The following is a 27580-nucleotide window of genomic DNA, read 5'->3' on the forward strand; positions in this document are numbered from 1 at the left end:
GGCTGTCGCGGCTTGTGCTGCCATTACCCAAGTTGACTTGTTGCTGCAGTTAAATGGAAGGAAGAAGCTGTTGTGGGTGTGGCATGCCTGTGGTTCCTCCATGCCAATTCTCATTGTCACCACTGCGCGTCGCGGCCAACCCACCCATCTTGACTCAACAACATAAACACATGGATCGAATAACAACACACACACATACACAAACACACGCGCACGCACCAAACTCATTAGTGTGTGGGTTTCCACCTGGAGGTGGGCGTGGTGTAACGGGTAGCACGTCCGCCTGACATGCGGAAGGTCCCGGGTTCAATCCCCGGGTAGTGCCTGCCTTTTCTGGTGAAACCCCTGCCACACCCCACCAACATGGCGCAGTGAGTAGGATCCAGAGCAGCGATACTCATCCCCCGGAGATGTGTGGGTTCTCACCTAGAGGCAACCATGGTGTAACGGTTAGCACGTGTGCCCGGCAAGCGGAAGGTCCTGGGTTCGATCCCCGGGCGGTGCCTGTTTTTTCTGGTGAACCCCCCTACCACTCCAACAATTAGGAACTATTTCAGATGTTTCTGACAAACAGAAATGACTTCACCATTTCTTGAGTGAGTTAGAAAGTATTTGGTGAGTGGCTCACATGAACCAAGCCTAGCTCTTGGCAAGAAGAGAGCAGTCATCTTTAACAGTGCTCTCTTCTTGCAATTGGGTATGTTTGGTTTATATGAACCACTCATCAAATAAGTTCTGACACTCTCTAAGAAATGGCGAAGACATTTTTGTTTGTGAAGAACATCTGCCATGGTTCATGACAATCTTGTGTGTGCGTGCATGTGTGTGTCTGTGTGTCTTTGTTGTTACTTGATCCATGTGTTTATGTGGTCGGAGTCTAGATGGGTGGGTTAGCCACTCACGCGCAATGGCGACAATAAGAACTGGCATGCAGGAACCACAGGCATGCCACACCCACAACTGTTTCTTCCTTCCATTTGACTGCAGCAAAAAGTCCATAACTTGGGTAATGGCAACACAAGCCACGACAGCCCTTACTTTAGCAGATGACGCCATGTCGATACAGGGCAAGTGTTTTGTTTACGTTGTGGATATAGATACGGGCAACCAACCTTGGCCGTGTGTGACGCACACCCGGAAAAGTTGGATTTGCTGGTTGCCCTAGCTGCCGCCAACACGGTGGGAAGAAAAAGGCCCAGTGTGACACCAGGTTACGGACAACCGACAACTCGCTCCCGGATGGGTGCACTGGCGTTGCCAGTAGCCACAACGGTTAGAGGAAAACGGGCAGTGTGACACCGCCCCGAGGCAGCAAGGCCGCTGACCGGGTGAGCGCCGGCGATGACGTCATTGGACTCCCAGCAAATCACAAGCGTGTTTTTAGAGCTCAGCCAATCGTAAGGCTTCATCTGTGACTTTAACCCGTAAGTGGTCAATCACATACAAGTACGTGAAATTAGAGGTTACTTCGAGTGGCCAATCACGTACAAGTACGTTTGTCACTTTCCCGCCTTCTACTGGTTGGAAATGCCATCTAGCTACATGAATTATTTTTCTGGAAGTGTCAAGCATATATCAACACAGCGTCCTGCCATTTGAACACACGCGTGAGCCTTCCCACCCCAACCCCCCTCTCACTGCCCACATGCTGCTGCTTACGTAACCCGTCCCCGGCCATCACTTGTCTCTGAGTCACAATGGCAGGGAGGCGTCACCGCTCTCTAACTCTCGCTGAGATTGATGAGCAATTACTGTCTTGAAGAAGATATTGGTGACCAGGACAGTGACATCAGCAATGATGATAGTCATGATGACCCTGATTAGGTATTTGATCATCAAATAGAGGAAGAAGACAAGGAACTTGAGTTGAAATGGGCACCCATAATACACATACTTATCGTAGATAATCATTTGTAGGTATAAAAAGATCGGTAAACGACAAAAAAATTCATACGTCTCGCAGCACCGCCCAGCAAGCCAAGTTTAAAGGCCCAACGGGACATTTAAAAATTGAGATTTCAAACTTTAGCTTTTTTTTTTAGTTCTGGGATCATTTTGAATCATACAGAACAATACAGTACCCTCTCGAGTTTTGCGCTATCTGAGTTTCGCGATCCTCAAGTTTAGCGTTTAGTCCTAAATTCTTACCATCCTGACTTTCGCTCATTACCGCCCCGAGTTTCGCGGTGCTTTGACATGTACAGATCGCATCTACCTACTGCCGGCGTCATGCGTGCTGCCTTAACCCTTACATTGCGTGCAGTGTGGACGTGACTATCCCCTCAGGCGCAGTCGGGCAGCCCAATTGGGGGTCTCTTTTAACCTCTGTATCTCAAAAACTATTCATCACAGCTAAAAAGCAAAACCACCATTGGAAAGAGGAGGTCCAGATCTATAGGAGTCGGTTATGTATGCCTCTCTTGCGAACGTACATGCACGTTCAGGGAGTGTTGAATGTTAACACTTACATCGGTGCGTGCGTGATGATCAGCCATATTGAGGGAACTGCGGGCATTTTTTTCTTCAGATTCTGGCAAGGGAGTATTGCCAACTGCAATATTTACAACTATTTGGTCAAAGAATCAGTCAGGTGATAGGTGAAGCTATGCAAAAATGCCGCTATATTGGGCAAGAACATCCACCAGTTACTCGTCTGTAGATTTGCCGCGCTAGCCTGATATGATTTTCCACCAAATTTGGTGAAGAATCCACTCAATTGGCAATCCTGTGTTGTGAGAATTAGTGTTGGAACATTCTCATACGCGGGAGATTTGAGTGCGGGTGGAGGTCGCAGCGGGCGTTTAGCGCCACCAGCAAATACGCCTAACGCCCACTGCAAGCGTTTAGCAATGAAAGGGTTAAGAGGCGGTGTCCAACCACTGCGGCTATGGTCAACCACGGTTGCCCGTATGCCCAACCGGGAGTGAGTTAATTGTTGGGTGTCCGTATGAATGGAAAACGGTTGTGGGTACGAGCGTGGGTAAGTGGGTACCTCACGGCTGTATGTAAACAAACAGACAACGGCAGTGGCTGAGGAGTGAGGAGCAGTGGAAGATGGCCCAGCCCACCAATAGAGTCTTAAAATGGACTGGCAGAGCTGGTTTGCTTATTACTTGATTAACAAGGTAAGAGAACACCATGTGCTGTGGAACTATAGTCCAAAAACCTTTTTCTCCAGTATATGAAAATTGTATCTCGGTGTTGTTTTCCTCTTTTCCTTCTTCTTCTTTTGACCTGTAATGCATGGCAGCGACGGTGAGAAGTAATAGTGGAAAATAGCAAAAGGGCATAGAAAAGGACAGAAAAACACCCGAGTTCAGGGTGAAGTGAATAAGTGCACACTGTGAAGTAAGTGCATGTTGTGATGTATAAAAGTGTGGAGAAAGAGGACCTAAGAAGCGATATAGAGCGTTACAGATCCTCTCTTTATCCACACCACACTACATTCACACAACATATACACCTTTTCCCAAAATTAAAATTTCAAAATGGCGCACATACACCAAGCCTCGGAGTCCCCGCCTGGGAGGGGGACCACAAATTCCCCCAGGGAGGACTCCCCTTCTGGCTGCCGACCCGAGAGGTGTCTTGATAACTCCTCGAACCTCTTTCTTCTCAATTTCTGCAACATTCGCGGTCTTCACTCTAATTTTCATTCTGTGGAACATCATCTCTCCTCCTCTAAACCTCACCTTCTCTTCCTTACCGAAACACAGGTTTCTGAGGCTACTGACAGCAATCTCTACTCTGTTCCCTCCTACTATCTCTATCCTAAATTTCAATCCAAAGCTGGATGTTGCGCCTACGTGCGCAACGACATCACTTGCTCTCGTGCCCACGACCTTGACTCTTCTGAATTTTCCACCATCTGGTTAAGACTTCACTGTCATTCTATTACTAAATACATCACCGAAGAGGCGATGCTTCTGGCATTTTGCTTCAGCTTGGTGGGACGACCTGAGGATGTACTTTTCCGATTTCCCGTGGAATGATTATTGCTTCCAGCGCATCACAGAGGTGATTGTCTCTGGAATGGAGGCATACATTCCTCGTTCTTTCTCTACTCCTCACGCAAAAAAGCCTTGGTTTAATCACGCTTGTTCTCGTGCTGTCAATGATAGAGATATAGCTCACAAAAGGTACCAGAGCCTTCAAACTAATGCTAATTATGAACTTTACATTTCTGCCCGAAATCGTGCCAAATCTATTCTCCGACTAACCAAAAATTCTTTCATTAATAGAAAATGTCAAAACCTTGCTTTCTCTAACTCTTCCCGTGACTTCTGGCATCTAGCCAAAAACATCTCCTCCAACTTCACTTCTTCATCTTTCCCTCCACTCCTCAGTCCTGACGGCAACACTAACGTCTCATCTATCTCTAAGGCTAAACTCTTCTCTCAAACTTTTTCTAAAAACTCCACTCTGGACAATTCTGGGCATATTCCTCCTACTCATCCCCCCTCTGACTCCTTTATGCCTGTTATAAAGATTCTTCAAAATGATGTTTTCTATGCCCTCTCTGGCCCCAATCCTCAGAAGGGTTATGGACCTGATGGAGTGCCTCCTATTGTCCTTAAAAACTGTGCCTCCGTGCTGTCACCCTGCCTGGTCAAACTCTTTCGCCTCTGCCTGTCAACATCTACCTTTCCTTCTTGCTGGAAGTATGCCTTCATACAGCCTGTACCTAAGAAGGGTGACCGCTCCAATCCCTCAAACTACCGTCCTATTGCTTTACTTTCTTGTCTATCTAAAGCTTTTGAATCAATCCTTAACCGGAAGATTCAAAAGCACCTTTCCACTTCTGACCTTCTATCTGATCGCCAGTATGGGTTCCGCAAGAGGCGTTCTACTGGTGATTTCCTAGCCTTCTTAACTGACTCTTGGTCACCCTCTCTTAGCCGTTTCGGTGAAACTTTTGCTATTGCGCTGGACATATCAAAAGCTTTTGATAGGGTCTGGCACAAATCTTTGCTTTCTAAACTACCCTCCTACGGTTTCTATCCTTCTCTCTGTACCTTTATCTCCAGTTTCCTTTCTGACCGTTCTATTTCTGCCGTGGTAGACGGTCACTGTTCTTCTCCTAAATCTATTAACAGTGGTGTCCCACAGGGTTCTGTCCTATCTCCCACTCTTTTTCTGTTGTTCATTGATGATCTTCTTTCCAAAACGAACTGTCCTATCCATTCCTACGCCGATGATTCCACTCTGCATTATTCAACTTCTTTTAATAGAAGACCCACCCTTCAGGAACTTAACGACTCAAGGCTGGAGACTGCAGAACGCTTAGCCTCGGACCTTACTATTATTTCCGATTGGGGCAAGAAGAACCTGGTGTCCTTCAACGCCTCAAAAACACAGTTTCTCCACCTATCCACACGACACAATCTTCCAAACAACTATCCCCTATTCTTTGACAACACCCAGGTATCACTTTCCTCAACACTAAACATTCTCGGTCTATCCTTAACTCAAAATCTCAACTGGAAACTTCGTATCTCATCTCTTACTAAATCAGCTTCCTCGAGGCTGGGCGTTCTGTACCGTCTCCGCCAGTTCTTCTCCCCTGCACAGTTGCTGTCCATATACAGGGGCCTTGTCCGCCCTCGTATGGAGTATGCATCTCATGTGTGGGGGGGCTCCACTCACACAGCTCTTCTGGACAGAGTGGAGGCTAAGGCTCTTCGTCTCAGCAGCTCTCCTCCTCATACTGATAGTCTTCTACCTCTTAAATTCCGCCGCAATGTTGCCTCTCTTTCTATCTTCTATCGATATTTCCACGCTGACTGCTCTTCTGAACTTGCTAACTGCATGCCTCCCCCCACCCGCTGCACTCGACTTTCTACTCATGCTCATCCCTATACTGTCCAAACCCCTTATGCAAGAGTTAACCAGCATCTTCACTCTTTCATCCCTCACGCTGGTAAACTCTGGAACACTCTTCCTTCATCTGTATTTCCTCCTGCCTACGACTTAAACTCTTTCAAAAGGAGGGTATCAGGACACCTCTCCTCCCGAAACTGATCTATCTTTCGGCCACCTCTTTGGATTCTTTTTAGGAGCAGTAAGTAGCGGGCTTTTTTTTTTATTAATGTTTGCCTTTTGTGTGCCCTTGAACTGTCTCCTTTGCTGTAAAAAAAAAAAAAAAAAAAAAAAAAAAAAAAAAAAAAAAAAGGTCCACTACACTGGTACCATTGTAAAGGCAATACCTCCGAGTCGCTGACACCATCACATCACATGGCAGCGACGGTCGGGTCCACTACACTGGCCGGTGTTGCGAGAAATATCTCCCCGCTGAAATTAGTCATTCTGCTGTCCATCACGCATGTGCGCTGTGGGAATGCACAGCAATAAAAGCATTAATTTGCCTGTTTTTTTTCTAGTTTGTCCACTTGTGATCTTTGTGAGCGGTGAGGGAAATATGGAAACAGTAAGCAAGTTGAACCTCTCTGCGAGCTATTTTGCGGCTGTGGCAGCAGTTTACGTTCAATAGGAATTGACAAGTCAATCATGATGTTAGTGATTTAATGATTTATAACTGAAAGAGTTAGCAGATATCATAACACACAAAACTACCAGAAGCTATAGGTTTGTCCAACTGTACCACGGGTGACTGCGAGCGACTGCCCTTACTTTACCAGATGACACCACATGGACCACAAACGTGTCTCCAGAACTGCCAGCCAATATTGTAAGGCAGCCGCCTTCAACTGTGGCTTCAAAACGACCTGTTCTCACTTCCCATTCTCTGCCTATTACCAAGGTACGCATTTTGAGATAACAAGAGAGTAAAGTCGAAAAAATTGTGATAAGGGAGTAAAGTCAAAAAAGTTTTTTTTATGGGTCAGAGCCAATAAGCGCTTTTTCATAAATTTCAATACCTCGAGTTTCGCGGTCCTAGAGTTTAGCGCCATACCTTCGGAACGAGGCAAGTGCGAAACTCGAGAGGGTACTGTATATGAAAACTGATTTTCAGTGACCAGGATGAGTATATGGGATGTAAAGGTATGCTGACCTCTTAGGGTTAAAACGACCCCATTCTCTCTTCCTGTTTTCTTCCTTTTTCCAAGGTACGTATTTTGAGATAACAAGGGAGTAAAGGAGGAAAAAATGTGAGCTTCGGGGGGCTGCATGAACCAGTTATAATGGTGCCACTATAAACAGTTGCCTGCACCATGACAGGCTCGGGGCCGACCATCAGGCCCAGATGGATAGTCTACCGGCGCCATAGCCCACATGTAAAAAAAATATAAATAATAATAATAATAAAAAAATAAAAATAAAAATAAAAAACTTTGGGTCAGAACAGATAAGCACTCTTTCAGCGTTTTCAATACCTCGAGTTTCGCAATCCTCGAGTTTAGTGCCATACCTCTGGAACGAAGCGAGCGCAAAACTCGAGAGGGTACTGTAGTATGTCATAGTTTTCATCTCTAAGTGATACCTTACGCTGAACCAAAGGGTGCCCTGTGACTTATGCCCTTTTGGAGTCTTCATTCACGTCTTGGACCACTGCACGGTTTCCCTTCTCCCATTAAGATCAATTTCTTTATGCATTGATTTTTCTCAAACTTCTCTTAAATGCACATTTTCTATGGTTGTGAAACCAGACAGAACCTCTTTGAGATGCAAGCTATCCAATTTGCTGTTCTTACACGAAGATATGAAAGGCATGAAAAGATCCACTGCTAACCACCAGTGTCATGGGGGTGGTATTTCCACTTCTCAGAGCACATGACAACTTCATCTGTTTGGTAAAATTACAAATTTACAAACATTTACAAACATTTTGCTTGGGATTCCAACCCAGGCCTCTGAGACAGGAGGTGGAGGCTTTAGTATCAACCCAAGGGGTACCCCATGGCTTAAGGCCTTTTGAAGTCTTTCTCCTGTCTCATGCTATTACAGTATGACATATTCCCTATCTCACTTAATGTGAGGGGGTAATAAAATCAAAATACATTTTACCATCGACACATCATAGTTGATCGATACAGATTGAAAAATGAAGCAAATGCCCACTTTATGCTGACACAATATACAAGTTAAAGGTAGTGGGAGGTAGCTGTTGCCATTGAGGGAGCACTGCTTTTGACAGACTCACTAGGACAGGGTGTACAGTTATATGCTTTCCTACCCCTTTATCCTTGCGCTGGGCCTTCTTTCTCCGCACCACTTGTCCTCCCTTCATCACAATGCTCTTCTTTCCTTGCTTCTCAGAGAAGTAAAGGGATTGTGCCTGTAGAGGAGATTAATATTAACACACAAGTAGCATGGCACACTAACTGTAGTATTCAAATGTATTATGGAATTCAACAAGGGTAATTATAACTTGATAAGGAAAAGCACTAATAATAGATATTAGAGCTGAAATGATGGGTACAAACTGGATAAATTTGGGTTCAGGAAAATGGGCAAAAAAATGTTCATGAGTATTGGATGAGTGGAACAAGATAAACAAATGGATAGTTAATATTAATATGATGGAAAGTTTCATATGGGCATAATACAGATTTAATGATGAGGAGATCAAAAGGCAAGTCATGGATTCTAAGGAATTACTATGTGAAGAATGATTTGCTCTAGCAGACATTACTATACCCTTCTGTATCCTATAAATAAAAAAAAACGAAAAAAAACCTAATATATATCTATATATATATATATATATATATATATATATATATATATATATATATATATATATATATATATATATATATATATATATAAATATAGATATATATATATATATATATATATATATATATATATATATATATATATATATATATACATATTGTTACGCCGGACGGGTTACTTGGGTTCCGTGTCGCCCTCAGGAGACTCCGTGGGATGGGGATATGTAAAACACCTTGCACAGCTTCTGTAGTTTAATATTCCTCCTTAGTACAATTCACTCTGACTCTTCACTGACTACTAGCTGACTATGACTTACTATGAGTGTGACTGACTCCTCTTGCCCTCTTCTCCTATATATATACTGAACAGTACAGTCTAAAACGTTACAGTATATTTGATCATACAAGAATGAACATGTAGCAAAAATTTGTGCGAGTTGGCAACACTTCCCGCCTGGTGCCTGACCGTGCCCCGCAGGGCGCGAACAGGGCCTTGCTCCCCGCCCCCCTGCTCGCTCCTCCCGGAGTCTTTCAGAGGCCCACAGACCCCGGGGGAAGCTTCCGGCACAACAATATATACAGTGGATATACCTCATGATTTAAACTTAACCCTTTCATTGCTAAGCGTTCGCAACGAGACTATCCCCTCAGGCGCGCTCGGGTAGCCCAATGGGGGGTCTCTTTTAACCCTTTCAGTGCTCCGGACCACGATCGTGGCTTTCAGGGAAATGCCTCCTGACCACGATCGTGGTCCCATATTTGACGAGCCACAGAATTAAATTGCGCGCCTCCTGGCTGCTGCTTGTGGTCAGCTGACACTCTCCCATCCTCGCTCGGCTCATGGGACGCGTCACTAGTTGTGTGGTTAGGAAAATATAGTCACAATGGCAATCACACCGTAAGTTATCAAATGCCCATTTTTTCACAATTATTATTATTTCCAGACGTCGCTAGCGGCTATTTGTGCATTTATTTACTGAAATAACATAAGTAATGATAAAATCTTGTTGTTAGAGAGCAGATATGCCAGATATAATTCATTTATTGGTAGTATAATGCGATTTCAGATATTACCATATATGGGCATGTGGATCCTAGCTAATGACTTCCTCTCGATATTGTTTACATAAAACATTACAATGTACCCGAACACAAACAAAGGAGGAGGATTGTATGGGACCCTCAGTCCGTGTCTGTCATGAAAGATGTGTGATTCTCGACCCTCCACCTCTCGTGGCCACCTACCTCCCCAGCCGCCTGATACGCACTCCGTGCGGCTTAAAAGGCCCACAATTGTTAGCACACCAGATGCTATTGCCATGATTACAGCATCTGGAGATGAATACTCAGATGAGGAGGAAAATATTGATGAGATAGCACCTGATGTCTCCAGCACTGAAAGTGAAAACTCATATTCTGAGGCAGACACCGAGTCATCTGATGCCGTTCAGATCAGCCTCCCAGCCCACCACCACTGCCTCCTCCTCGTCCTCCTCCTCCTCCTCCCACACGTGATGCGCAGCGTGCTGACGCCTCCTGCCTGCCCTCCGCCGACGCGACAACAGCCTGCATTTACATGGACAGATGGTGATGATTTTATTCCAAATGAGTATGATTTTGATAATGCATCAAGCGGAATTTCTGACGCTAGTGGCATCACAGATGACTCCACTATCCTAGATTTTTTCAAGCTGTTTGTGGACGATGCTGTCATAGATCTGATTGTTTGTGAAACTAATAAGTATTTTGTATATTGTGGTGGTTTCACAAACTTGTCACCCTTCTCAAGAGCTAGGAGGTGGAAAGACACAACTTCCCAAGAAATGCATGTATTTCTGGCTCTCACGCTGCTGATGCCCCTTGTGAAAAAGCATGCTATTCGTGACTATTGGAAGAAAGACAGCATGACCTTCCTTCCTGTCTTTCCAAGATATATGTCACGGGATAGGTATCAGCTCTTACTGCAATTCATTCATTTTGCTGACAACACCTCACAGGACAAGAGTGATTCACTTTGCAAAATTCGAGAACTCTTCACAATGATGAATGTGAACTTCACCAAATATTTTACTCCCTTTCAGAAACTTGTGATTGATGAGAGCCTGGTACTTTTAGAGGCAGGCTTTCATTTAGACAGTACATAAAAGTAAGGCTCACCGTTTTGGGATAAAATTATTTGTGGTGTGTGATTGTGAGACAGGTGTTGTGATGAAAATTCTTGTCTACACAGGAGCAACCACAGACAATATATCCCCAAACGACCCCTGGGAATGTCAGGTGCAGTAGTGAGGACTCCTGGATAATTATCTGAACAAGAACCACATGCTTTACACTGACAGGTGGTACACCAGTCCCATCCTTTGCAAGTTTCTTCATGACAATGGGACTGGTTCTTGTGGCACAGTGGGCCCAAACAGGAAGGGCATGCCAAAATTTCTCGACATTGCCCGAGGTACATGTGCTCGTCAAAAAACAGAAGACATGTTAGCCATAAAGTGGAAGGACAAGCGTGATGTTCACCTTCTGACTACATTCCATAAGGGTGAGCTACAAGATACAGGAAAAATTGACCCTAAGACCAAAGACCCTGTCATCAAGCCTGATGTTGTGAAAGATTACACATTGAACATGAGACTGATAGATAAAGCTGACATGCAAATAGGAAATGTGGAATGTCTAAGGAAATCTGTGAAGTGGTATAAAAAACTCTTCTTTCACTTGACTGACATCTCAGTGCTGAATGCCTACAACTTCTACCTGATGAAAACTGGTGAAAGGATGCCCCTGAAAGATTTCGTGCATGAACTGGTGTACCAAATGCTAGAAACATATGGGACATCTACATCAGCCTATCATGGACGCCCAGCTTCTGATCTTGGACACAGACCAGATCGTCTGGAGTGTAGGGAGTATATGTCCAGGCATTACTTGATCGCGATACCTCCGACTGCCACAGGAAAGAAAGGTATCCTTCAGTGCTTCGTATGCACTAACACAAAGCGTCGTCAAAGCAAGAGTGTACAAAGTGGAAGTGTGCAGAATGTGACGTACCGTTGTGTAGGTGGATGCATGAGGGATTACCACTCCCTCTCTGTCTATTAGTTGGTAGACAGGCAAGAGACTAATTCTTTTTACCTGTGCTAAAGGTACTACACTGAAATTCAGCAGTGATGAGCAGTTCTTTTTGTTCTGTTTTATTGAAAAGAAAGCAAGTATTTATGTTGGTTTTGATACATTTAGTGAAAACTACATTCATTTTATTTCTTGCTCTCAAAAAAAAAAAAAAAAAAAAACATTTTTTTGTGTTATATTGGGTAGGAAGCCAGTATTTTATGTTGAATTTGATAATAATAGTGTGTACATCAAGAAAACACTCTGAAAACATATTTTATATTATTTGTGTGAATATAATGTATACAAAAGTGTGATAAATAATTACCCTAGTACATTCGTGAGCAGCTCTGAGCAATTGCAGTTCAAATCAGGCAAAAAATTCTGTGTAATTTAGTGAGAACACCTGCACAACTTGCGGCGGAAAATAATCACCCGCTAAGATGGCAATACTCAACAACGCACAACGTACCACCAGGAAACCAACTTCCCCTCGTTATTGCACCACTTTCCAGGGTGAGTAGAGACCTTAATTTTTTACAGTAGATGCGTAACACTCTATTATGCATGAGAATAATGATTTTTTCCATATTTGCAAGACCCGATTTTTCGGCCAAAAATGCGTCTCAAAGGTATGACCCAAAAACCTATATGCGACCTGAAAGGGTTAACCTCTGTATCTCAAAAACTATTCATCACAGCTAAAAACCAGAGAGGTCCAGATCTATAGGAGTCGGTTATGTATGCCTCTCTTGCGAACGTACATGCATGTTCAGGGAGTGTTGAATGTTAACACTTATGTCGGTGCGTGCGAGATGATCAGCCGTATTGAGGGAACTGCGGACATCTTTTCTTCAGATTCTGACAAGGGAGTATTGCCAACTGCAATATTTACAACTATTTGGTCAAAGAATCAGTCGGTGATAGGTGAAGCTATGCAAAAATGCCGCTATATTGGGCAAGAACATCCAACAGTTACTCGTCCGTACATTTGCCACGCTGGTCTGATATGATTTTCCACCAAATTTGGTAAAGAATTCACTCAATTGGCAATCCTGTGTTGTGAGAATTAGTGTTGGAACATTCTCATACGCGGGAGATTTGAGTGCGGGTGGAGGTCGCAGCGGGCGTTTAGCGCCACCAGCAAATACGCCTAACGCCCACTGCAAGCATTTAGCAATGAAAGAGTTAATTGGTTTATTTAGGCTGTTTGAATTGAAAATGTTTGAATTAGGAAGCAATTTATCCCACTGATTTAATGTAATGTAGAAAAAAATAATCCGTTCCAGGCCCCAAAATCCTCATATTGCCAGATCACTCAAATATTATCAACCAGACATATATTGTCAACTAAATATTGCCAACACATGTAAATGTATTTTGGGGGGGAAATGGAGGAGAGGGAAGGGAAGGACACAGACGTAAGATCATGGAAAATATCCCACTGATCCACCGGCGCTACGCACAGATTTCACGGAGTAAAATGTTGAGAGGCCGTCCTCCTGGAGATGGGCCTTATGTGTGTGTGTGTGTGTGTGTGTGTGTGTGTGTGTGTGTGTGTGTGTGTGTGCATATTTACCTAGTTGTATTTACCAAGGTGTGAAATACAGGAAAAGAGCCATACTAGGCTTGTGCTGTCCCGTCTCCACAATGCTTATCATCCAGTTTGGCTTTAAATTCATGAATCATTTTTACACACACAGTCTCCTCAACAAGTCCATTCCAGCGGAGTCAAACTGTAACTTGTTGATGCCTGCCTCTCTCTCTCTCCCTCTCTCTCTCTCTCATACACACAAACACACACACAGTGCGCAGGAAAAAATGGCAGTCGCAGGTTGGCGGTTTTTGAGGCTGGAGTCTATGGTATCACATTCACTGACCTGGCTACACTGATGGTTTCGTCTGCAGCCATTTCTTTGTGTTCGAATTGTGATGCACATTCAAATTGGAGGACAAAAATTTGTTTGATAAATATGTTCGAATTGGGAATTGTTCGAATTGAAAGGCGTTCGAATCATGAGGTACCACTGTGTGTATGTGTGTGTGTGTGTATATATATATATATATATATATATATATATATATATATATATATATATATATATATATATATATATATATATATATATATATATATATACACAGGTAACTCGATTTACGCGAGTATTGTGTTCTTGAAGAGGTCGCGTAAATCAAAAACAATGTAAATCAAACAAGAGGTAGGTTTCTATTGAAAAATAAATATTCACTTCATTCAGTGGAGAGAGAGAGAGAGAGAGAGAGAGAGAGAGAGAGAGAGAATATCCATATCACCGAGATATCCACTCAGGCATTCAGTCTCAGCCTCGTGTGAGAAAGAAATGAGGGACACCATGAGCGACTGGCTAGTATTGGTACCGGTACCAAGCAGTCTAGTACTGGTACCATACCGTATAGTTGGTACCGTTAGCACTGGTACTAGTACCAGTACCTGCGCACCCCTATTGTTGAGTAGCGTGGCAACGTGGGTACTGTATTGTTGTTTAAGTGGCGCGCAGGAAGAACTGAGATCAGCTGTGTGGCCGCGGCGCTGTGTGAGTCCAGTTGCATGAGACATCTGGTGGCCACTTCATAAAATATTGCGTATAAGTGGAAAAAATGTGTAAATTAAACATTTGTTGGGATTTTGGACCCCGCGTTATTACAAAAACGCGTAAACCAAACTCGCGTAAAATGAGTTACGTGTGTGTGTGTATATATATATATATATATATATATATATATATATATATATATATATATATATATATATATATATATATATATATATATATATATATAACTTCACCTATCACCTGACTGATTCTTTGGCCAAATAGTTTTAAATTCTGTAGTTGGAAATACTACCTTGCCAGCACCCCATGAAGAGATCTCCTCAATACGGCTGATCGTCGCGCACGGACTGACATTTGTGTTCACAGGCAACACCCCCTGAACGTGCTTGTACGTTCGCAGGAGAGGCATACATAACCGAATCCTATAGATCTGGGCCTCCTCTTTCCAATGGTGTGTTTAGTTTTTAGCTGTGATGAATAGTTTTTGAGATACAGAGGTTAAAAGTGACCCCCTTTCCCCTGTTTGGCTGCCACAGTGCACCTGGGGGGATAGTCGCCACCCTCGCCATGCGCAATGAAAGGGTTAAAGGCCGCCATTTACCAGAAATGGCATTCATAATTGAATGAAACATTCTCTTCTCATTCTAAGGAGCAGCAGAGGTACAATGACCCCTACCACCACCTGCACAACCACCCAGGCAACAACCTGGGCACTGTTTAGCTAAGGTCATCACCTTAACACAACTGTTCGCTCCATTGCGTAATGCTGCCCATTTGGTGACCATTTTGTCAATCATACACAGGGCAGGGGTGAGTTTGGTTCCATATTTGGCTATGCAACTTCTGCGCAAGCCAAACTGGATAGTTGATCATCTGAGCAAAACAAAATGGCTACGTACAACAACAACTCCGACACAATGCTCCCTCATCAGCTCTTATGGGCAACCACTTATCAGAAACAACAATCATAGTTGAATGACACATTCATGTGGCAGAGGTGACACTGGCCACAATCTCCCCTTCCCTTACATCCCCCTCTCCCCTTTCATCAAGAAACCAACTTCATCAAAAACTTTTGTGAGTGCAGTGCATTTGTGGTGGCGTGAAGACACTGAGGAGCAGAAATGGCCAGTGTGACGCCGACACAACCTTTCCATCCAGCCGACGCCCAAGGTCCCCCCTGGTACACCAGCCCGACCATCGTTCTGCTGGGAGAAGTCGGTTCATGTGCAGTGCAGTGTTGAGGCCCATCACTCAGATGGGGCAGTGCAGTGCAATGCAGGTGAGAGACATTCCCACACCTACTGCCGCTTGATCTGCCTCTTCCCATCTTGTCTCGCCGGCTGGGTGGATTATCAGATCATAGCTAAGCCCATAAGCTGAGTGACAGCCGACACCGCCATCAACCATCAGCTGCGACCTGACCCTTTTTGACCTGGGGTTGACCTGGGGCTTTACACCTGACCCGCCTCCCGGAAAACAACACCGCCTCACACCAACGCACTGCATCCCCCCCCCTGCGCCCTCTTCTATTTCATCACAACTCTCCCACAATATAAATCACGGACCCCCTATACCCCTTCCATATTGTACTTTTCAACATTGTGTTTTTTAATGTGTATATTTTCAGCTTAACCCCTTCTATCCGATCAGAGGTATATGGGCACCCCCCCGTGATCCGGCTAAATCACGAAAAAATCGAGTGTTACAAAATTGAATGGAAACATTTTTATCATCAATATACTTATTATGCGCATATACTGGTAAAATATTTTGGCAATACTCAATTTAGTTTCGCCGCAACAGAGCCTTGAAGTTGGAGTGCGGCGTGATTTGGCAACCTCCGCTCCGTCCCGGGCGAAGGAGGAGGTGGGGAAGCTGGGTCCTCCAGCGGCACGCACTACTGCGACTCCCGCTTCTCAGAGACGATGTTCTGCTGTTAGACTGTTTGTATATGTTGTGTGTATTTGTACATGATAAGAATTTTCAGTATGTGATGAATTTTACCACACAAAATGAAGTGCATGAAATCGTATAACACAGTCTATGCACATGTAGTTTACATTGCACAGTTACATATTTGCCTTTTTTGCATAAATAATGTTTCCTGTATTTACAAATACCGAACAGAATATATCATTTTATATAAAAAAAAAAAAGTATCCACTATTGTATACCTTAGCTTATGATACGTACATAACTTATTTTACAGTCATAGTACTCACAGTAACATAACTATTTTCCTTACACTATAACTATACTGTACATATTTACACAGACACGGTTTTGGTGAGTTTTCGTTTTCTCTATGGGTTTTCTGTGTGCCACAAAAAAGCAGTCCCCGAGGCACAGCCCCACGTCACACTCAGGGCACAAACTCGTCACTCGGGTTCTCTTGTTTTTCAGTTTACAGACAACACACTGTACAAGGCAGTGTCTGTTTTCACCAGGCTTCTTTGGTGTCAATGCCAAGTGATGTCTGGAGATGTAGGCTGCCCCTTGAAGCCTGTCTGGTCTCATCGTACTGCGACGACCCCGTGTCAGTGATGTGACAGTGCCATGTTCCTCAAGGAGCTGATATGACACGTTATACACAAAATCCCTGAACTTGATCTTAGGCTTCGTGGGGTCGTGGCGGCCACCAACCAGGTGTTGTAAGCATTCAGCATTGTCAGGTCAACTAGGTGAAAAAAAAGTTTCTGGTACCATTTCGTCGACTTTCTGACACACTCGACGCCACTCAACATGCAGTCTGATTTATCAATGAGACGCATGTTTTTGATGTAATCGATGACGACGTCGGGCTTCTTGATGGGCTTGCCGGTTCTATAGTGTTTTTTGTCAGTTTCTTTGATTTTTCCTTCGTGGATGGTGGAAAGTAAGTGAACATCCCTCCTGTCAGTCCATTTTATGGCCAGGATCTTCTCAGTCTGACGGCGGGTTATGGTTCTAGGTTTCTTTGCCCTCTTCTGTCGACGTTTGATGTGGGCCGTGATTTTGCTATCGTCTTCAGTATCAGGAGTCTCACTACTGCTGGGGTGTGGAAGGAGAACTTGGTCATCCCTATGAAACTTGGGCATGTACTTTCTCTTGGCCTTGACTGTGCCACATGCCTGTCTTCTGTTCATGCAGGTACTCACAAAGGTATGGGCTGGTATACCAGTTATCGGTAAAGAGTACATGCCCACTGCCGGTGTAGGGTTCCATCATTTTCTTTACTATCTGTCCTGATAAGCCCAGAGGATCGCCAGGACGTAACCGGAATGTCGGTGTCGGTGCCAGAGTACACAATGAAGTCTAGAATGAAGCCTGTCTCGCAATCACAGAGTGAATAGTTTTACTCAAACGGTGGCGCTTTGATGGAATATACTGCTTGAAAGCTACCCTTCCTTTGAACAGCATCAGGCTTTCATCAATCACTACTTTCCTAAAAGGGTAAAAGTATTTCCTGTAGTTCTTGAGGATCATGGACATAATGGGTCGAATCTTCCACAGGCGATCTTCCTTGTTGGGCTGGTCGTTGTTTGCGAAATGAAGGAATGACATCAACATTAGGTAGCGGTCCCTAGACATGAACTTGGGGAATAGGGGTGTTGATATCATTGGATCACGCTTCCAGTAATCTCGAAGGGCATGCTTCTTGATTAGGGGCATCACCAGAGCTAGGGCCATGAACACAAGTAGCTCCTCAGGAGTAGTATCAACCCAGGAGGTAAAACGACTGCGGGGGCTAATGACCTCCGTCTTGTGTTTCACCCAGGCATAGTACTTGTTTGTTTAGATTGACGATGACCCCAAGATGTCGATAGAAAAAGGCCCTGAAGAAGTCCTTCTCAGTCGCTTCATTGTCGCAGGGCCAGGCAGAACGCAGACCCGAGTTACTAGGGTCAATGTCATGCAATTGTGGTATGAAATTGTCCCCCGGTGTCCATTGAAATTCCTGAACCAAAGTATGGCTGGGTTCAGGCTGTGTGTCTTGCTGATGTTCTTCCGCGTCTTCCTTCTCCTCCTCCTCCTGGTCACTCGTGAAATAGACAGAGATGCCGTCAGCATCGTCACTTGATTCCCCAACCTCCCCACTATCGCTGTCAATCACCCAACCCTGTCGCTTACCCTCCAAATCTTCGTCGCTGTCAGAAAAATCGTCTTGTGTGGCGAGTATGGCGACAAATTTGGAGGGAGTGAGGCTGGTGGTAGAACCTACGTTGGACTGGCAGGGTGGCGTGGGATTAGTGGTCGGGCACTGGGTGGACAGGGTGTTCTGTACTGGGACAGACTTCACCTTCCCTTGGACTCTAATACCACCTTTTCTACCATAAAACGTCCCTATAGAAGTGCCACTAGTACAAGGCTGAGTAGTAGTAGTAGTACTGGTAGTAGCAGTAGTAGTAGTAGTAGTAGTAGAGGAAATAGTTTGGAGAGAGACAGTTGTGGTGATAGGCAGTGTGCTAGGCTGTGAGTGAGTAGATAATGCACGCGCTGTCCTCCTCTCCCGTGTGGTCGACCTCGCACAGTCGACCTGCCTGCTCGACCTACAGAGGATCCATGGGTGGTCTTGGCACCCCTTGAAGCTGCTGGGGCACCAGTAGAGGCCATAAATGTCAATGCAGAGGTGGATAATAGTGTAGGCTGGGTGGTGGTGGTAGTCACTATAACTGGGCTCAACCCACTTCCTCGCCTCTCATTGCCCTCTGAGGCCCCAGAGGATGAGATCGCCTTTCATCCTCACTGTCACTAGAATATACTAGCTTTCTTTTCTGGAGGAACCATTTTCACTAAGAAAATGATCAAAAACAGCAAATATGGTGCGCATCTGGGAATCATGACTGTACTCCTGGCGACCTTGGCAAAGTGAGCGTGGTGGGTGTAATTGAAATTTTTCCCACCAGAGGCGTAGTGGGAGGGTAGGAGTACCAGTGTAAGCATTTTGACAGCGTTACCAATTAAAGCGCATTTGTGGTGCACTGCTAAAGATCCTGTCACCCGGGTGGCGTATCGGACTTGTGTACCAATTCCACCCGGGTGGCGTATCGGATTTTACGGGTTAACAGCTGCAATCACCAATAAACCAGTTACTATTACAGTCGTCCCTCAAATAGTACGGTTTCAAATAGTACGGTTTTGGTTTTATACGGATTGTCATGGAAGATTTTTTTTTAGGATTTTTAAATTTCCCGCTCGTTGCACCAAGTAGCCCTGGCATGAGTGGCAACACTGTTCAACCAAAACACCTGCTGAAACCACCGCAATGAGTTCAAGATAGATGTTCACCTTGAAGAAGAATTCAGATTTAGGAGAAGTTACATTTTGGGATGAGTTACGTTGCCGTAGGGAGAGCACACCACATGAATGAGAGCAGTGTTCGCTGTATCTATCATCTTGGGTCTTGGTCTTAGTTCGGGAGGTAGTTGTCCCTTTCGGTCCCAACTACAGCCTTTGAAACGGCTTATTCCCTCTGGGCAAACACCCTGAAAATCATAGTGAAAAAGAAATTCTTGCCGCAGTAATTGCCAGTGCTCCAAGAGGGCTGCAAGAGTGGAGACAAAGGCCGTCCTTTTACTAAGCCTCTTTGTTGCTATGGTAACAGCGTCTCACTCCCAGCAAAATGGCGCACGCTGATCTTCCTGGCGACGTTTAACATGCATTACTAGCTGTCCTGACTGATGAACTCCTTACAGCAGAAGATGAAAAGGAAGCTGCAGTGGATATGGTGGCACAGAGAGGTGAAATGCAATGGAAACACTTATATGTGTTTGTTTGGGCCGCCATATTTGGTGATGACGTCATCACAGCACGAAGGAGCTCCACCTCTCAAAGCTGGGAGCCAGCAGACGTGTCGAGTTGGCAACTCGTGCTGCCGCGTCACGCATCTGAGATCACTCGGGACGTTCTGAGAGTCCCGACTCTCTCTCAAACGCAGCCCAGGAGTGTTGTTAGGGGGGGCACTAATTTTATACGGATTTTCGAATAGTACGGGGATCCTGGGTACCTAACCCCCGTACTATTTGAAGGACGACTGTATTAGTATTATAGCTATGACAATGTCTTTGTTTGCAAAATTAGTACTCTGCCCCTTCCCCCCCCACAGCTTGGCTATCAGCGCAACTTGTTCGTCCAGTTGCCAATCACTGCACAAAGTTTGGTGACTGATGGGTCAACCAAATGCAAGGCAGCTTTCACTGTTGTCAATGGAGTCGTGCACTTAATGAATAAACAGGAGAATGGTGGCAGCGTTGACCAATCACTGTACAAGGATGGTCAATGACAGCACAATTCACCTGCCGTGTACCGCATGGCCCAGGTGATTCAAATCCACCAATGCAATCCAGGTTTTGCGTACATGATGCCAGGTTTCAAGTGCAAGATAAAACGAGGATGGGAGCTCTTAGGTTGTACATGATGCTAGTGAATCGCAACAGCAGAAGGTGCGATGTCAGGGGGTTGGGTGTACTATTATTGGTACTTTTTTTCAGGTTTAAACTTATTTCACAATTACACACATAGCCTTGGAGGTTCAAGGTTTATACATGTATATACTATAGAAAAAATCCCTACACATAGCCTGGCATACCTGAGTGTAACTGGACGTCTCTCTTGACACGTCTGTCGAGTCTTCGTCCACTTGGAGAGAGTCTGAAAACTCTTGCAGATTCCCTTCTCCCCCATCTTCACCCCCAACACTCTCTTCCTCCTCTTCTTCCTCTTCGCCTTCCTCCATCTCCTCACCTTCTACTCCCCATTCCTCAACTTCAAGAGGCTCTGTGAAGAAAGAAAAAACATTGGTTAAGGTGGTTGTGGTTTAAGATTTAAAGGCTTATGGTAATAGTTCTTGCACAGGAAGAAGTGTCATGTCAAGAGATGTAAAGCTAATGAACATTCTTGGGTGCCCTGTGTGAGTAGGGCCAGTCTCTTTGGAGCCAACATTGTGGACCCACAGACATGCGGGCGACAATACCCAACTTACCGTTTACCGTTTACCGTTGATGAGGTTTCAGGCCCCGGTCCGCCGCCGTAGCAGCACTCCACAGGGCCGCTAACATTATAACAGTAATATTAGCACCTAAAGTTGTCCTCAATCCTCATATTTGTCAAGTCGTAGGATTTAGTGAATAAGTGAGTCTTCAGCGCTTTCTTGAAGATTGCCAGACTGTCACTGTTCTTAACATCCCCTGGTAACTCATTATAGAGCAGCGGGGCACTCTTCTCAAATGCTCCGAAACCCAATTCCAGGTTCTATCAATTTCACAGATGACTTGCACTAATTCAAAAGTATCCCACCTTTCTGATGCTTTTCTCCGAATCTTCTTAAAAGAATTCGAAAGAAAGATCCCAACACCACCGCCCCTTCTTGTCTCCCTTGGAACATGTAGAAAGGTATGAGTTACTGGCATCATCTCACGAATCTTGGCGACGTCATATTCATTTAGCCATGTTTCAGTTACCGCTAAAATGTCAAGATCCTTTTCTTTGATGAGATCACGGATATCTAGAGTTTTATTTCCCACAGACTGAACATTTAGCAGACCACATTTTATCTTTGTATCTGAGGAATTAGTAGCCATGATCCGTTATGTTACGAATTCTCTCAATTCCAGTCTGAAAAACACAACACTGATTCAGACTTCTTGTGCCTCACACAATTTATACATTTGCTCTCAGTCCCGGGGCAGTCTTTCGCTTTATGGTCTCCTGCACATTTATAACATACTGGGTTCTCACCATTGGCCTTGGCAGTGCATTTGGACTCAATATGACCATATCTCTGACAATGATAACATATTATTGCATGGTATCTGTCTCTCACAGTATACATCCCCCATTCAAGTTTTATTCTATCATGGTGCTTGTAGATTAGCTCTCTAACAATTGGATCACATTTCAGGATATAATGCGCTGTGCCACCAGCAGCAGGCTTACTACAAATTTTCTCAATTTTTCTCCTCAACTTGTGGAATCGAGTGTAGGAACTCATTTCTTTTAAGCAGTGTCTCAATTATCTTATCCCCAGTCTCCTCCTTGTGCACATTACAAATCATGATCTTTGGCCTCAGTTTTCCCACACTTTTAGTATTGACTTTCTCCACAGATTACAATTTTTGGGCTGCCTCATTCCTCATATTCTCTTCATCAAAATTCATTATAATATTACCTCCAATAGTGAGTCTTGAATCAGTAATCTGAATGCCATGTAATGCTTCAAAAACTTCACTTTTCAACTCTGTAGCCTTTTTATCTTGTTCAGAGGCCTTGACAAAAAGTAAATTCAGTAAAACCCCGATTATCCGAAAGCGGATTATCCGAAAAAACGGATTATCCGAAATTGATCTGGATAATGCAGTTAAAAAAATTTTTTTTTCTATACTAAAACGTTATAAAACATCAAAAATAAATAAAAGTAACTACATATGTACTATATTAACACATTTAAAATTGATAAGAACAGTTAAAATGAATATGCTTTCTAATACGTATTGCCGAAATAGCTTGTGAATAGATCAATGTATTAGACAAAAACATTAAACAAACTCTCAACAACACAGCAAGGACGAGGTGGTGCGAACAAACTACTGCACGACTACTCTCACACTCTCAAGACAACGACACAAACACGACTCCCTCTCCACTCCATGCCACATTCCTTCCAACACGCGATAATATGAGTCATCATACTGTGTCTCCACCTGCACGATGCATCAAGGTCACACTTGCAAGCTTGCACAACCATTCACAATCGCACTCTGCAACATTCACAATTCAGATCTGCAACGCTCACAAGTATCAACATACACTGGTCCAGACAAGGAGACACACAGACAAACATACAATAAAACATTTACATCACATGTTTTTACTTTGTTTAGCGTTTGTTTGGTTTCAAAATCAAAATGGCGGCGATCAAAATGGCGGCCATAAATCCGGATTATCCGAAAAATCGGCTTATCCGAAAGAGGCTTCCCCCCTTCCATTTCGGATAATCGGGGTTTTACTGTTCTTAACTTTCCTCTTACGTTTGATGACCTCAGCCCAAGTTGCATCTGCTGACTCCACATGCTCAGCCCGTTGCAAAATGACCACCACATCCTGCGCCACCTCACCCAGCTCCTCCTTCACGCTGACTGCTCATGACTCAACTTCTTGTTTCACTTCTGATATTCCCTTAGATAATTCTAGCTTGAATTCTTCCATTTTTTCCACAATTTTGGTAGCCAGAGATGCTTTATGAAGGCATGGGTTGCAAATCCAATTTACTTTAGATATATTCTCCGACTTAATTCCAGACAGATGAGCACACTTCAGATGACACCACTTAGGGCACAGACAGCACCCTATCCACTTATTGCCTGTGGGATCCGCACAAACGTAACAGAACTCCACCGAGTTCTTGGCTCGGCCAGCCATGTCGACTCAGCGCTTTTGCAAGCAAGGCGCAGAACCTCCGACCCGCGCGGTGACTCACTACTCACTTAGACCTACAGAATAGCAATAGCTGAATGTTGAAATAATGTGTACTCTTCATGATAAAAGCAAGCTACAACAAAACTAATCCTGTTGCTATGCATGAAAATTGGCCTCTTGATTGGCTCCATCTTGTTAATGGTACAGGAAATGTCTTTTAAAGTGAAGCCATTCTTTCTTGGCTCATTCTGTTGCCTGGAGTGCCACTTGATTCTCTTCTGAGAGTTTCACTTGAAACAGGGCAGCATATTGGTAGTCTAGACCAATCATCAATGACTGAAAATTGTCCCCTTGAAGTGTCAGGCAGGGCTTGACCAGGACACCACACCAGCATGCTGACCACTCAGCCACCACTTCTTAAAATTGCTGAATTGCTGATGGTACTCAAAACATTGTTACCGTATTTTGCGGCGTGTAACGCGCACCTTTTTCACATAAAAAATGCCTGAAAGTTTAGCCCTGCGCATTATACGCTGAACGTATAAATTTTTTATGATTTTTTTTCTTTGGGGTGTTTTTAAGAGTCTGTTTTTCGTTTTATCCAATAACAACTGCAAACTTACCTTTATTATTGTTTATTATCCTTCATAGTCCACAGCTGTCTTATAATATGTTACCATGGAATACAGGGCGGTCAAATAACTACTATACAAAAATTAAATTGGTGGAGGATCTCCCATGCCTAGTTGTTACAGGTAACTCTCAATTTATGCGAGTTTGGTTTACGCGTTTTTGAAATATCACGGGGTCCAAAATCCAAATAAATGTTTAATTTACACGTTTTTTTCACTTGTATGCAATATTTTATGGAGTGGCCACCAGATGTCTCACACAACTGGACTCACATGCCGCCGCGGCCACACAGCTGAGCTCAGTTCTTCCCGCGCGCTACTTGAACAACAATACAGTACTCACGCTGCCACGCTACTCAACAATAGGGGTGGGCAGGTACCGGTACCAGTACTGGTACTAACGGTACCCGCTATACGGTACGGTACCGGCACCAGACTGCTCGGTACCGGTAATAATACTTGCCAGCCGCTCATGGTGTCCCTCATTTCTTCCTCACATGAGTGAGGCTGAGACTGAGTGCCTGAGTGGATATCTCGGTGATATGGATATTCTCTCTCTCTCTCTCTCTCTCTCTCTCTCTCTCTCTCTCTCTCTCTCTCTCTCTCTCTCTCCACTGAATGACGTGAATAAGCATATTATTCTCACCATCACTCGTAGGTTATGACAGAAAACTAGGCAAGACACAATTCACACGATTCTGGTGACATGCGGCATGCAGCTGTTTGTTGTATGGGTGTGGTTGTGTGGTTTGTAAACAATGCAAATGGCGGCCGGGCTGGTATTGCGCGAAATAAATCCTCGTACAAGATTCATGATGTACAGTTTCTGATATCATATTCACCCCATTATTCTCACTAATATTAATAATTAATAATGAACACATGGATATTTTTTTCCAATATGATTTTTTATGTAGCTTGTTTTACTCCTTAGTCATACAATCTTAAGCTACCTGTGACATCAAGATCAAGATCATACAAATGGCGCCCGACGGAAAAACGGGATAACAGCAAGGCATGGGCGATCCTCCACCGATTTAATTTTTGTATAGTCATTATTAGATCGCTCTATATTCCATGGTAACATATTACAAGACAGCCATGGACTATGAAGGATTTTAAACAATAATAAAGGTAAGTCTGCTGTTGTTATTGGATAAGATGAAAAACAGACCCTTAAAAACACCCCAAAGAAGAAAAAAATCATAAAAAATTTGTACATTCGGCATATAACGCACAGGGCTAAACTTTCAGGCACTTTTTATGTGAAAAAGGTGAGCGCTATACGCCGAAAAATACGGTATTTATTTTTCGACAGAAACCTACCTCTTGTTTGATTTACATTGTTTTTGATTTACGCGACCTCTTCAAGGACGCAATATTCGCGTAAATCGAGAGTTACCTGTATCCCGTTTTTCCGTCGGGCGCCATTTGTATGATCTTGATCTTGATGTCACAGGTGGCTTGAGATTGTATGACTAAGGAACAGTACAAGCTACATAAAAAATCATATTGGAAAAAAATATCCATCTGTTCATTATTAATTATTAATATTAGTGAGAATAATGGATAAATATGATATCAGAAACTGTACATCATGAGTCTTGTACGAGGAGTTATTTCACGCAATACCAGCCCGGCCGCCATTTGCTTTGTTTGAAGACCACACAACCACACCCATACAACAAACAGCTGTATGCCGCGTGTCACCAGAACCGCGTGAATTGTGTCTTGCCTAGTTGTCTGTCATAACCTATGAGTGATGGTGAGAATAATATGCTTCTTGTGATATCAGAAGCTGTGCATCATCAGTATGTATGAGGATGTATTTCTCACAACACCAGCCCAGCCACCATTTTCATTGCTTTACTCAAGGACACTTGTCAATTCAAGCAGTACAGATTACGCCAAAAATATATAAATTTCGGAAAACTGTACATCGTCAATGTTCTTTAACCCGTATATATTTCTGAGCATTTTAAGAACTTTTTTTTCCGAAATTGTTATCTTAAAGTTTGGGGTGCGTGTTATACGCCGGTGCGTGTTATACGCCGCAAAATACAGTTACTTCGCAGTGTGCACTTATTCACTTCACCCTGAACTTAGGGTTTTTCTGTCCTTTTCTTTCCCTGATTTTGCTTTTCTATGCCCTTTTGCTATTTTCCACTTATACGTTTCACCGTCGCTCCCATGCATTACAGATCAAAAGAAGAAGAGGAAAACAACATCGAGAGTTCTACAATTTTCAGAGACTGGAGAAAAAGGATTTTGGATTGTGGTTCCACAGCACGATAGGTAGACGCGACCCATACCTACATGTCAAAGCACCACTAAACTCGGGGCGGTAATGCGCGAAAGTCGGAATGGTAAGAATTTAGGACTAAGCGCTAAACTCGAGGATCGCGAAACTCGGATAGCGCGAGACTCGAGAGGGTACTGTATTTACAATGCAACAGAGAAGAGACAGTGAATAGGATCGTGAATTCAGTGACTCAATAGGCTTCCCATACAAATGTCTTTATCACTCTTGACAGATGACAAACTAATGACAGGATCTGCATGACAAGATGAAAAGTGAAACATGAGACCCAATGCTAACTAGATAAAAAAAGATTCCAGGGTGTACAAGGCTCAGCAATTTTATAGAAGAAAAAAATTGCGCTTCCAAAAGGCGTACAGCTTGTTCCCGAAGAAGCCGCCAGAGAGTCGTACAGCTGTTTACGGGTTAGAGCCTCCTTGTAGGGAAAGGAAGTCAAGAGAGATGGTTTCAAAGCTTTGCAACCTCTATTTGACTGATATGATGTGTGGGGAGGTAAGCCCTGGAGATATGGAATGGTGGTAATATGGAACATGCTGTTCCATATTACCACCCCATGACATTTTCATAATTGGTTAGCAGAAATTCTAAACTATTTTGTATTTCCCAAAAACTAACAACATCATTTTAACAAGTGATCTGATGACTAATCAACATATTATATATTAGTCCTATTTATTCATTTATATGGGAATACAGGTTTTAAATCTTAACTAAAAAAGTTTCACCGAGCAAGAATTAAATAATTGCCCCTCAGAGCAACGCACCTCGAGTGAGTGACTCAAGAAGCACTTTGGTGGCCTATGGGGAAGTAATGTCATGTTTAACGTCAGTTACCAACTGACAGCAGCACGTACTGTATGAGCTATGGCCTGGTTCATATTACCACCC

General features: G+C 43.7%; 1 protein-coding gene and 1 non-coding gene across 4 annotated transcripts in view; one reads left to right on the forward strand and one right to left on the reverse strand.

The window, feature by feature from the left end:
* LOC127006495 (HMG box-containing protein 4-like) overlaps window positions 1–27580 on the reverse strand; it is a 183478-nt gene that overhangs the window by 108903 nt on the left and 46995 nt on the right. For all 3 annotated transcript variants that reach the window (XM_050876429.1, XM_050876428.1, XM_050876430.1), the window contains exons 4-5: window positions 20916–21103; window positions 8135–8236 (exon numbers count right to left, since the gene is read on the reverse strand). In XM_050876429.1, the coding sequence (XP_050732386.1) occupies window positions 8135–8236; window positions 20916–21103 (290 nt within the window). The remainder of the gene's footprint in view (window positions 1–8134; window positions 8237–20915; window positions 21104–27580) is intronic.
* Trnav-gac (transfer RNA valine (anticodon GAC)) lies at window positions 253–329 on the forward strand. The gene has a single exon. It is a non-coding gene; the product is annotated as a tRNA-Val (tRNA).

The sequence above is a fragment of the Eriocheir sinensis genome, chromosome 33 (assembly GCF_024679095.1).
Source record: "Eriocheir sinensis breed Jianghai 21 chromosome 33, ASM2467909v1, whole genome shotgun sequence".
Lineage (NCBI taxonomy): Eukaryota > Metazoa > Arthropoda > Malacostraca > Decapoda > Varunidae > Eriocheir > Eriocheir sinensis.